The 12869-nt window shown below is 41.1% G+C and overlaps 1 protein-coding gene across 1 annotated transcript in view; it reads left to right on the top strand.

Annotated features, from left to right (window-relative positions):
• DKK2 (dickkopf Wnt signaling pathway inhibitor 2) overlaps positions 1 to 7449 on the top strand; it is a 272962-nt gene extending 265513 nt beyond the window's left edge. Inside the window, exon 4 of the mRNA XM_077278436.1 lies at positions 5974 to 7449. Within this exon, the coding sequence (XP_077134551.1) occupies positions 5974 to 6224 (251 nt within the window). The 3' untranslated portion in view covers positions 6225 to 7449. The remainder of the gene's footprint in view (positions 1 to 5973) is intronic.
• The last annotated feature ends 5420 nt before the right edge of the window (positions 7450 to 12869 follow it).

The raw sequence follows: 12869 nt of genomic DNA, 5'->3' as shown, positions 1-12869 counted from the left end.
CTGATGTGCCTAAACATTGAAACCCCCCACAAGTGACACCATTTTGGAAAGTAGACCCCTTAAAGAACTTATCTAGATGTGTGGTGAGCACATTGACCCAACAAGTGCTTCACAGAAGTTTATAATGCAGAGCCGTAAAAATAAAAAATCATATTTTTTTACAAAAATGATCTTTTCGCCCCCAATTTTTAATTTTCCCAAGAGTAAGAGAAGAAATTGGACCCCAAAGGTTGTTGTGCAATTTGTCCTGAGTATGCTGATACCCGATATGTGGGGGTAAATGACTGTTTGGGCACATGGCAGAGCTCGGAAGGGAAGGAGCTGTGACACCACTTTGGAAAGTAGACCCCCTAAGAAACTTATCTAGATGTGTTTTGAGAGCTTTGAACCCCCAAGTGTTTCACTACAGTTTATAATGCAGAGCCGTGAAAATAAAAATTCCTTTTTTTTCAAAAAAATTATTTTTTAGCCCCCAGTTTTGTATTTTCCCAAGGGTAACAGGAGAAATTGGACCCCAAAAGTTGATGTCCAATTTGTACTGAGTATGATGATACCCCATATGTGGGGGGAACCACCGTTTGGGTGCATGACAGAGCTCAGAAGGGAAGGAGCGCCATTTGGAATGCAGACTTAGATGGATTGGACTGCAGGCATCACGTTGCATTTGCAGAGCCCCTAATGTACCCAAACAGTAGAAACCCCCCACAAGTGACTAATATTGGAAACTATACCTCCCAAGGAACTTATCTAGATGTGTTGTGAGAACTTTGAACCCCCAAGTGTTTCACTACAGTTTATAACGCAGAGCCATGAAAATAATAAAAAAAAAATTTCCACAAAAATTATTTTTTAGCCCCCAGTTTTGTATTTTCCCAAGGGTAACAGGAGAAATTGGACCCGAAAAGTTGTTGTCCAATTTGTCCTGAGTACGCTGATACCCCATATGTGGGGGTGAACCACTGTTTGGGCGCATGGCAGAGCTTGGAAGGGAAGGAGTGCCATTTGGAATGCAGACTTAGGTGGATTGGTCTGCAGGCGTCACGTTGCATTTGCAGAGCCCCTGATGTACCCAAACAGTAGAAACACCCATAAGTGATCCCCTATTTGGAAACTAGACCTCCCAAGGAACTTATCTAGATGTGTTGTGAGAACTTTGAACCCCCAAATGTTTCACTACAGTTTACAATGCAGAGCAGTGAAAATATATATATTTTTTTCCCACAAAAATGATTTTTAGCCCCCCAAATTTTTATTTTCCCAAGGGTAACAAGAGAACTTGGACCCAGAAAGTTGTTGTCCAATTTGTCTTGAGAACGCTGATACCCCATATGTTGGGGTAAATGCCTGTTTGGGCGCATGGGAGAGCTCAGAAGGGAAGGAACACTGTTTTACTTTTTCAATGCAGAATTGGCTGGAATTGAGATCGGGCGCCATGTCGCGTTTGGAGAGCCCCTGATGTGCCTAAACAGTGGAAACTCCCCAATTCTAACTGAAACTCTAATCCCAACACGCCCCTAACCCTAATCCCAACGGTAACCCTAACCACATGGCTAACCCTGACACACCCCTAACTCTAATCCCAACCGTAATCCCAACCGTAAATGTAATCCAAACCCTAACCCTAACTTTAGCCCCTACCCTAACCCTAATTTTAGCCCCAACCCTAACTTTAGCCCCAACCCTAAGTTTAGCCCCAACCCTAACCCTAACTTTAGCCCCAACCCTAGCCCTAACCCTAACCCTAGCCCTAACACTAACCCTAGCCCTAACCCTAGCCCTAACCCTAACCCTAGCGGGAAAATGGAAATAAATACATTTTACTATTTTTCCCTAACTAAGGGGGTGATGAAGGGGGGTTTGATTTACTTTTATAGCGGATTTTTATGATTGGCAGCTGTCACACACTAAAAGACGCTTTTTATAGCAAAAAACTTTTTGCCTCTCCACATTTTGAGACCTATAATTTTTCCATATTTTGGTCCACAGAGTCATGTGAGGTCTTCTTTTTTGCGGGACGAGTTGACAATTTTATTGGTACCATTTTCGGGCATGTGACATTTTTTGATCGCTTTTTATTCCGATTTTTGTGAGGCAGAATGACCAAAAACCAGCTATTCATGAATTTCTTTTGGGGGGCGTTTATACTGTTCCACGTTTGGTAAAATTGATAAAGCAGTTTTATTCTTTTTTTTTTCTTAGATAAAGAAATGTATTTATGGGAATAATATTTTTTTTCCTTTATTTAGGAATTTTTTTTTTTTTTTACACATGTGGAAATTTTTTTTTTTTACTTTGTCCCGGGGGGGACATCACAGATCGCTGATCTGAGAGTTTGCACAGCACTCTGTCAGATCAGCCATCTGACTTACAGTGCTGCAGGCTCTGAGCAGGCGCTTGGTAAGCCACCTACCTGCAGGACCCGGATGCAGCCCCGTGGCCATTTTGGATCCGGTGCCTGGAGGGAGAGGAGATAAGGCTAGTTTCACACTAGCGTTTGCATGAGCTGCGAAGGGCTGCGGACTTCATCCATGAAGCCCCGCCTTTGGCCGCACCTCCGCCTCTAGCTCCGCCTACTTCATGCAGCCAGCTTGCGGCCTGTGTACCTATCTTTAACATTAGGTACGCAGGTCGTGCCGCAGTATGCGGATGCTTCCGCATGCGTCTTTTGACGATGCGGCAAAAAAATGAAATTGCTACAAGCTGCGTTTACGCTGGTCGCCGCATCGTCAAAACGACGCATGCGGAAGCATCCGCATACTGCGGCACGACCTGCGTACCTAATGTTAAAGATAGGTACACAGGCTGCAAGCAGCTCATGCAAAAGCTAGTGTGAAACTAGCCTAAGAGAAGCTCGGAGCAACGCGATCACATCGCGTTGCTCCGGGGGTCTCAGGGAAGCTCACAGGGAGCCCCCTCCCTGCGCGATGCTTCCCTATACTGCCGGAACACTGCGATCATGTTTGTTCGCAGTGTGCCGGGGACGGTCGTCAGATGCCGGATGTCAGATGCGATAGTCAGCTGACACCCGGCCGCGATAAGCTATGCTCCCCCCGAGAGCGCGGTCGATCACCTATGACGTACTATCCCGTCACTGGAAATTAAGCGTCAGGTCACCTTGACGGGATAGTACATCATATGGGATTAAGGGGATGTCAGATGCGATAGTCAGCTGACACCCGGCCGCGATAAGCTATGCTCCCCCCGAGAGCGCGGTCGATCACCTATGACGTACTATCCCGTCACTGGAAATTAAGCGTCAGGTCACCTTGACGGGATAGTACATCATATGGGATTAAGGGGTTAAAAGTAAACGAATAGATGGCATTCCCCTCTCTGTGCTGTGCTGTCTATGGGAGAAATCACTGCAGCTCATCTTCCCTCAGCTCCCAGTGGATAATAAGTTAGAGACAGAGCATATAGAGGGGAAACTGGTGTGAATTCAGGATATACCGAATTTTTTGGACTGTAAGACGCACCGGACCATAAGACGCACCTAGGTTTTAAAAGAGGAAATTAGAAAAAAAATTGAAGCAAAAACTGTGGTCGATTCTGTTCTAAGTATCCCATATCCTGGTATATATGGTCCCCAGATCCCCATCCTGGTATGCATGTCCCCGTCATCCCTATCCTAGTATACATGGCCTTCTCATCCCTATCCTGGTATACATGGCCTCCTCATCCCTATCCTGGTATGCATGGCCCCTTTATTCCTACCTTGGTATGCATGGCACCCTTATCCCCATCCTGGTATGCACAGGCCTCTCATCCCTATTCTGGTATGCATGGCCCCCTCATCCCCGTGCTGGTATGTACAGTATGTCCCTCTCATCCTTATCCTGGTATGCATGGCCCCCTCATCCCTGCTCTGGTAGGCATGGTCCCCTCATCCCTATCCTGGTAGGCCTGATCCCCTAATTCCTATCCTGATATATAGGGCCTCCATCTCCATCATGGTATGCATGGCCCCATCCTTATCCTAGTATGATTGGCCCCCTCATCCCTATCCTGGTATGCAGGGCCCCCATCTCTATCCTGGTATGCATGGCCACATCCTTATCCTGGTATGATTGGCCCCCATTCCCACCCTGGTAGGCCTGGTCCCCCCATCCCTATACTGGTATACAGGGCCTCCATCTCCATCCTGGTATGATTAACCCTCATCCCCATCCTGGTATGCATGGCCCCCATAAAAAAACATAAAAAACCATAAACCTTTATACTTACCCTCCCTGCGCTCCCTCGCAGTGTCTTGTTCCAATGCCAGCAACTGATTTATGCTTGTAAGCAGCTCATGGCAGTGATGTCATGTGCTGCTAACAGGCCAAGGACAGCTTCCGGAATACGCACCGCTCCCCACGCCAGGACCATGCACATGGAAAGCAGTGAATATTCATTGCTTTTAAATAGTGAAGACAGTGTTAGCCGCAGCTGCCAGGAGTTCACATGTGCCCGCTACTAAAGGGAATGAATATTCACTGCATTCTATGCCTAGAGTGGAGAGCAGTGAATATTCGTTGCCTTAAGTAGCGGGCATACACAAAAGCCCGGCAGCTGCAGGAAGCCGGCTGCTGAGGCTAACAGTGTGTCTGCTATTAAAGAGAAATTAATATTCACTGCCTTCCATGCCCATCTGTGTGGAAAGCAGTGAATATTCATTAATCTTTAGCAGCAGGCACAGGAGTTAGCCGCAGCTGCCGGCACCTGCATCCTGTGACCCGCTGCACTGCCGCTGCAGCTCCCCCACCTCCTCGCCACAGCCAGAGCAGGTACATCCAGACTATAAGATGCACCCCCCTTTTTCCTTCACATTTTTAGAAGAAAAAAAGTGTGCCTTAAAGTCAGAAAAATACAGTAAGTGACATAAAGGTTAAAAATTGTGCTATTCCTCATATACACACATAGGACAGATTATTTTGATAAGTTACTTGAAAGCATAGTTAGCCTTTAATTTAAAACAATATGATTAAAGGGAATATGTTAGTAGGATCATCCCTCCCAAGCCCTCTATATAGAAACACAGCTCATAGGAAGTTGAATAAAATGAAATCTTGATATCTGTGATCCAATGTCATAGTCCAAAGAAATCCACATGTTTTTTACATCTAAATGAGCTGTTAAGATCTATGGGCCGTCACTGATCTGCGTGAGAAACTGCCTCCATAGCTTTTTTTACATGATAAGGAAGTTATCAATGTGATGCGCAATGGTTACCAGTATGATGTGTAATGGTTACCAGTGTGATGTGTAATGGTTACCAGTGTGATGCGTAATGGCCGCTCTCTGCTTTACTGATCTCACTGCAGAGCTGTGTGTGATTATAACTGACACAACTGCAGGCTCCTCTCAGTTTTAGCTTCCATCTCACAGGCAGACAGTGCTGCAATACAGCAGAGCTGGGAGAGCTGCTGCTGCATATGTGTTTGTAAGTGGACAAAGCTCAGTTCTATGGTCCTTTGTTATTAACATGTTTCACACTGGTTATTCCCTTTTCATTTATAATAAGGCAGATTCTCATGCAGATCCGTGTCCAGCCCATAGTCCTGAACAGCTCATTTACACCATTTGGCATAACAGTACAAGTGAATGCATCATACTATTATTAAAGTTATCTCTTGTCAGGATAGATTCGGAGAAATAAATAGCATGGTCTATTGAATTCCCTTCCTTCCTGGGGTTGTGGCCTTTGTGAATGAAGGAGAGCACACTTGCTTGGTTGTGTGTTTAGCTCCCATAGAAAATAGTGAAGAGATTTGTGTATTCAAAAAAGGACTTCTGTTCTATGGATAGGTGTGATTTCCTTCCAGAAGGAAACATGCAGTTATCATGAGGATAGGCCAGAAATGTCTAAGAATACACCCGTGAATGTTTACTTTATATTGGCTGCTAATGAAGGGATAACTGTGTAATGTTACTGGGCACTTTAAATGGATCCATAATAAAATTATAATTAACTTCTTTTATACATCTTGGCAGGACATGAAGGAGATCCTTGTCTGCGGTCAACTGATTGTATTGAAGGCTTTTGCTGTGCTCGACATTTCTGGACCAAAATTTGTAAACCCGTATTACGTCAAGGGGAAGTGTGCACAAAACTGAGAAAAAAGGGCTCTCATGGCTTGGAGATATTTCAGAGATGTGACTGTGCTAAAGGCCTGTCTTGTAAAGTATGGAAAGACGCCACATATTCTTCAAAATCGAGACTACACATTTGCCAAAAAATCTAAGCATTCAGCAAAGAGCTGCTGTTCCAACAGACTGTGAGTTTACCGTTGGTACAAGAAGGAGCGCTCTTTAGAATCATTGGTACCGGAGAGCAGAAAACTATGACCTGAAAGGAAATCTATATATTTGAACTGAAGCTATCCAAGCTTATCTGTGTAAATAAACCTTTAGAGACAGTGAAATTGCTTTAAAAAATGACATTTACTATTGTAACAGTGCATGCCCACTGATTTTACAAAATGTATGAAATTTATTTACGTAGGAATAATCGTTATTTGTGTATTCTGTCAAAACGCTATAACAAAATCCAAACATATTTCTTCAGTTTCCTGTACTTTGGCATAGGGTTTTTTTTTTTCATAAAAAGCAATGCAGAGCATTTCCAGGGAATACAGCTATAGCAATTTCTTATGATGATCAATCACGCCAGGTCAGAATTACACCATATCCTGTTCTTTGTCAGAATGTTTTTCAGAACACAGAAATTTGGCTCGACCAATTACTGGCAACTTCCATATACATCTGAGAGCTCAATTATGAATACCAGATCTATGAAGTTTAGAGATTGCTCCAACTTTGCAGAGGAGATCAGTATTATTAAATTAGACCAATTAGGAAAGACACATGCCTGCTTAACACAAAAGTCCATTGCAATGGTTAGTGTCCGTGTGTCTGCTGTCCAGTATGAAATACTACAGTGATTCCTTGTGACTTACATAAATTAACATTATGAGAACATGGAATTAAAATGTCTATAAGGCAACACATTATAATTTAATAGCAATGATGAAGGTTGCTACAGTACCATTACAAAAGCAGAAAATACTGGGATCCAATTTATCACCGAATTCTCTTCCTGTATAATAAATGATTTTGCTACGTACTACAATTATTTATTCCTCTCTTCAGTTTTTGACCATTGGTTTGAAAACAGAATAAAATATTCATATGTTTTACAGCATCCATTGTGTTAAATTGTACTAAGCAGCTTGTAGAACATTCATTATAAAAAAAAGTCTAATTAGGTGTTAGTATCTCTCAACAAGAGACATAATTTAATGTCAGATATTGTGTGACACATGACAGCTCTTCTGTTTTAGTAAATACTTGTGTACCCATAAAATAGTTATTTTGGATAATCTTTTCTACTATTTTGACGTTGTTCTTATTCTCTGTTATTTCACCTGGAAATGTATGAATAAATTGACCACTGGGTTTTTACCTTTTCTCTTGTGAATAGTCCACATCTCTAAATGGTTTGGCATTGTCCTATCAGCTGAAAGTGTCAATCTCTGTAGAAACAATAAATACTCTATAAAATATATCATTGTTATATACTATAGAATTTCTATCGATTGCCTATCTAATGCAGATCATACAGACTTAGAGTGATGCTGAAAGCTGTATAGTTTATAATTGGGGTGCAGACTACAGATTTATAAATTGTGTAGAGTAGCATTTAAATGGTCAGTGTCATTTCAACAAACTTCGCATAAATCAATGGTATAGGCAAATACAAGAAATATATTTGTAACATACAGTTGTGCTCAAAAGTTTACACACCCCGGCAGAATTTTTGCTGTCTTGGTCTTTTTTCAGAGAATATGAATGATAACTCCAAAACATTTTTCTCCACTCATGGTTAGTGGTTGGGTGAAGTCATTTATTGTCAAACTACTGTGTTTTCTCTTTTTAAATCATAATGACAATCCAAAACATCCAAACGATCCTGATCAAAAGTTTACATACCCCATCTCTTAGTACCGTCTATTTCCTCCTCTAAAATCTCCTCTGACATCTTGAAGTCTTTTGTGGTAGTTGTGGATACGGTTCTTCATTTTCTCAAATGGTAAAGCTGAAAAGATGAGAAGAAAGAGCGCAAGTATAGTGCACACAAGGCGATGATATATCAAAAAGCGGCTTTATTAACAACAATGCCAAGTTAGACAGCAAAATACAATTAAAAACATTTAAAATTGTGATGGAGCGACATGCAAGACAATACAGGGCAGGTGAGTAAGAAATGTGCAAACAATACAAAAAATATTGAATGTTCCCAGAGATAGTCCACATACCACACACATGGCAGAAACAATATGTATAATAAATAGAAAAAAAAAATTCTCAAAAAGGAATGTGCAGGACTATAAAATAAGTGTAGAGTGATATTAGACTAGTGAATAAGACAATAGTAAAGCTATCATTTATAGGACCTGGACCAGGGAGCACACTCCTAAGAGCCAAAAAATATACAAATATATAGATTACTAATCAAAAAAATGCCATGTATGAAGTTAATGCCAATATACATATACAGTTACAAGAATGGCACTTATAAATATAAAAATAAAACATGTATGTAAACATATCAATTATGTGTATCTCAGAATAACAAGGCAAAAATAGGCCAAATATAATCACATGCAAGAATAGGCCATGAAAAACCGCACCATTATCAAAGAGTAGTAAATGTGGACTGTGCTAGTATTGTGTTATGTCATACTTACTAAATCAACATGCCCTGGGTCTGCCTGCTCTGCCCAAATGGTAAAGCTGCCCACTCTTCTTGGCAAAAAGCCTCCAGTTCCTGTAAATTCCTGGGCTATCTAGCATGAACTGCGCACTTGAGATCTCCCCAGGGAGGCTCAATGACATTGAGGTCAGGAGATTGAGATGGCCACTCCAGAACTTTCACTTTGTTCTGCTGTAGCCAATGACAGGTCAACTTGGCCTTGTGTTTTGTATAGTTGTCATGTTGGAACCTCCAAGTATGTCCCATGTGCGGCTTCCGGTCTGATGATTGCAAATTTGCCTCCAGTATTTGCTGGTAATGTGCTGCATTCATCTTTCCTTCAACTTTGACCAAGTTTCCTGTGCCTTTGTAGTTCACTCATCCCCAAAACATCAGCAATCCACCTCTGTCTTTTACAGTAGGAAGGGTGTTCCTTTCATCACAGGCCTTGTTGACCTCTCTCCAAATGTAACGTTTATGGTTGTGGCCAAAAAGTTCAATTTTGGTGTCATCACTTCAAATTACCTTGTTCTAGAAGTTTTGAGTCTTGTCTCTGTGCTGTTTTGCAAATTGCATACTTTGTGGCATTTGCACAGTAATGGCTTTCTTCTGGTGACTCGACCATGCAGCCCATTTTTCCTCAAGTGACTCCTTATTGTGCATCTTGAAACAGCCACACCACTAGTTTTCAGAGAGTCCTGTACTTCAGCTGATGTTCTTTGTAGGTTTTTATTTGCATCCCAAACATTTTTCCTGACAGTTGTGGACGAAATTTTTGTTGGTCTACCTGACCGTGGTTTTGTTTTTACAGAGCCCCTGATTTTCCATTTGTTAATCACAGTTTGAACGCTGCTGACTGGCATTATCAATTCCTTTTATATCTTTTTGTATCACTTTCCTGTTTCATACATTTCAACTACCTTTTCCCTTAGATCTGTTAGCAATTCTTTAGCTTTCCCCATGACTCACAATCCTCTAGAAACGTCAGTGGCTGGATGAAAGATGCAATAGTCTGTCTGGATCCCAGAAACTCACTCAGCTTTTAGGTACACACACTGATTACAAGCAAACATGTCACAGGTGAGGATATTACCTATAGTAGCCATTTAAATCCATTTGTGTCAACTTCTGTGCATGTTATCAGGCTAAAATCTCCAGGGTATGTGAACTTTTGATCAGGGTCATTTGGATGTTTTTGGTTGTCATTATGATTTAAAAAGAGAAAACACAGTAGCTTGACAATAAATGGCTTCACCCAACCACGAACCATGAGTGGAGAAAAAGTTTTGGTGCTATCATTCATATTCTCTGAAAAAGGCCAAGAAAGGAAAAATTCTGACGGGGTATGTAAACTTTTGACCACAACTGTATTTTATCAGAGAAATTTTCTTCTTTTACTTCTGAGTCACTTCTTACCCATCTCCCTGCATCCTGAACCATTCGTTTTTTATATCCACCCCATATCCGTCTTGGTCAAAGCAAGATGGCGTGGCAGCACAGAGTGGGGTCAAACAACAGATTTATAGAGAGAGGAGGAGGAGTGAGGAGCTCTTATCACAGTGAAAGAGATTCAAACACAAGCAGTTCATTATCAAGAAACTGTTTTAGCTTGCTACAGAACTGGATTCACAACCACACAGCTCAGTACTGCTGTAAAATTTCTTCCATCCTGCTATTTATGCTTGTGTCTTGTGTGCTACAAAAAAGAAGAGCAGGAACTTATTTGTTTCTGTGTGTAGTATATGAAAGACATCATAGCAGCTAGTCTCCAACCCATAAGCTCAGACAACTGAAAACTAGAGATTTTTGCCGCAGAGGGGAAAACTGGTGAATGTTGATACATGATAGCTAATTCTGAAAGTTACTTGAATTACATAAATGCTTTAACTTAGGAGACTGGGCCATATAATGGTGTATCTTTATTGTTGTTTTAGACAGTTTTGTTTTTTTTTATTTGTAGAGACAAAATTACATACAAATTGTAATTGACAACTATTAATAGTTCTCTAATATTCTCTTCAAAGAACCTCCAATCTGGAGTGATGTGCTTAATAATCTGTGTATATTTTTTACCACAGTCAAGATTAAATTCACATTATATATCTGTGGCATACAGTGATTTATTTAACATTTAATTTTTAAGTGTTTTATTTATATTTCTTGTGACAGATTTTTTTCACTATTTTTATTTTGTAATGATCTGATAATCTGGTCCTATGAGTCTTATGAATGTGGTGGTGCTTCTGTCCCATGTTTACAACATATATTCCTAGGCAGTAGTAGGCCCTAAAATATAATAGAGTTTTTTATGATTGCTTACATTATGCAGAAGTATAGATATCTCTTTTATATTTTTCATTCCTTCTGAATTCACTTCAGAATTAACTCAAAATCCTACTATAAAAACAACCTCTCAACATTAAATGGCTGCGTTAAATGGCCTTATTCCTCCATCACTGCTTTAAAATGGAGATCGAGGAATAAGTGAATAGCACTCCCCTTCCGGCGGCCAAAATTCTCATGGGTGACACCCAGCAACATCGGTCCCAGATGGTTTTGGAACTGATCGGGGCCGATTAACCTCTTAAATACCCCTGACAATCATGACAGTAGCATCTAAGTGGGTAAAGGGGTGTTAAACAAACCCTTTTTACAGGATAGACCACCCAAGTGTGGTCTAACAAGCTGAGTCAGTAAGACTTACAGGTCTAGGGCACTGCAGTACACGAGTAATTCAATGCATGATAAAAGCAATCAAAGTAATAATAATAATCTTTATTTATATAGCACCAACATATTCCACAGGACTTTACAATTCAGGGGTTCATATAGGAGGAGGTGGTGGTCTACAGTGTCAAAACCTGCAGAGGACTAGAAGAATGAGCAGAGAGTAGTCGCCGTTATGTTTTGCTGTCAAAATGTTGTTGGTCACTTTGATGAGTGCAGTTTCTGTAGAATATAGGGGGCGGAAGCTAGACTGTGATGGATCTAGGAGAGAGTGAGTGGAGAGGTAACGGGCATATTTTGGAGAGTGATCCGGTATTAAAAGATCGCGTCAAAGAAGGTTCATTATTTGCGTGCCGCCGTGGACAGAATTTAAAGGACATTCTAGTGCACAATAGAATTAAAACTAGAAATGAGAATTGGCTAACTAAAGGACTCCCAACAGGTAATATCAAGTGCAGACAATGCAACTTCTGCACATACCATATTACGGGTAAAACCTTGCAAATTGGCCCTGTCACCACAACAGTGAGAGATTATATCTCCTGCAAAACGAAGTTTGTGGTCTATGTTTTATTCTGCCCGTGTGGACTCTTTTACATAGGTAAGACCATCCGTCCCTTATTTGTTAGGGTTAGAGAACACTTTAGGTCCATTAGTACGGGCAAAGGGGTTCCGAAGTTGATTAGCCATGTTCGCACTGTGCATAAGGGAGATGCTACGGTTTTACAATTTGCCGGTATAGAAAGAGTTAGTTTACCTGAACAGGGAGGTGACCATCGGAGATTATTATTGAAACGGGAAGGGAGATGGATTATGAAGGTAAATGCTACAGGACCTTTGGGGTTAAATGAGCGTATTGACATGTCCGTTTTCCTGTAACATTATTTGTATGTCTTTTTATATATATGTGCTTATCTTATACACGGTTTTCTTTTTATGTTGCTGCTCCATTTGTTTTGTTTTGTTTTGTTTTATAGTATTTTAATAAGTAGGAGCATGTTAATGGTATTGTGGTCAGGTGAGTGAACACTCCCACTAGCGGAGGTTACTGAATAAATTGGATTACTCACCTGTGGTTACCATCGGACCCGTAGAAGCGCAGTGAGCGTGAAACGGCCGTCGTCCTTTTCCACATTTCCTCCCTGCAATGCTCCGCTACTTTAATGTAATGCCACTCGAATAAAGGATTTTGCATGGACGGTGAGTGCTCCTTTTCCTTTTTTCTATTTCATTTTGGACACTGTTTTTCTAAGTGAGCACCCAAGCCTGCAGTGACGCAAACACGCTTCTTATCTGTGAAGGGGTGAAACAGGAAGATCAGGCTGGTTGTGCGCCCTTCTGTCTTTGTTATTGTGGATTCATTATTCTTTTTGGAGCAGCACACAGCTTCTATATACCCCAGACATAT

This window comes from Ranitomeya variabilis, chromosome 1, assembly GCF_051348905.1.
Source record: "Ranitomeya variabilis isolate aRanVar5 chromosome 1, aRanVar5.hap1, whole genome shotgun sequence".
Lineage (NCBI taxonomy): Eukaryota > Metazoa > Chordata > Amphibia > Anura > Dendrobatidae > Ranitomeya > Ranitomeya variabilis.
The sequence above is the reverse complement of the archived record's forward strand: the minus strand, read 5'-3'. Positions and strand labels throughout refer to the sequence as shown.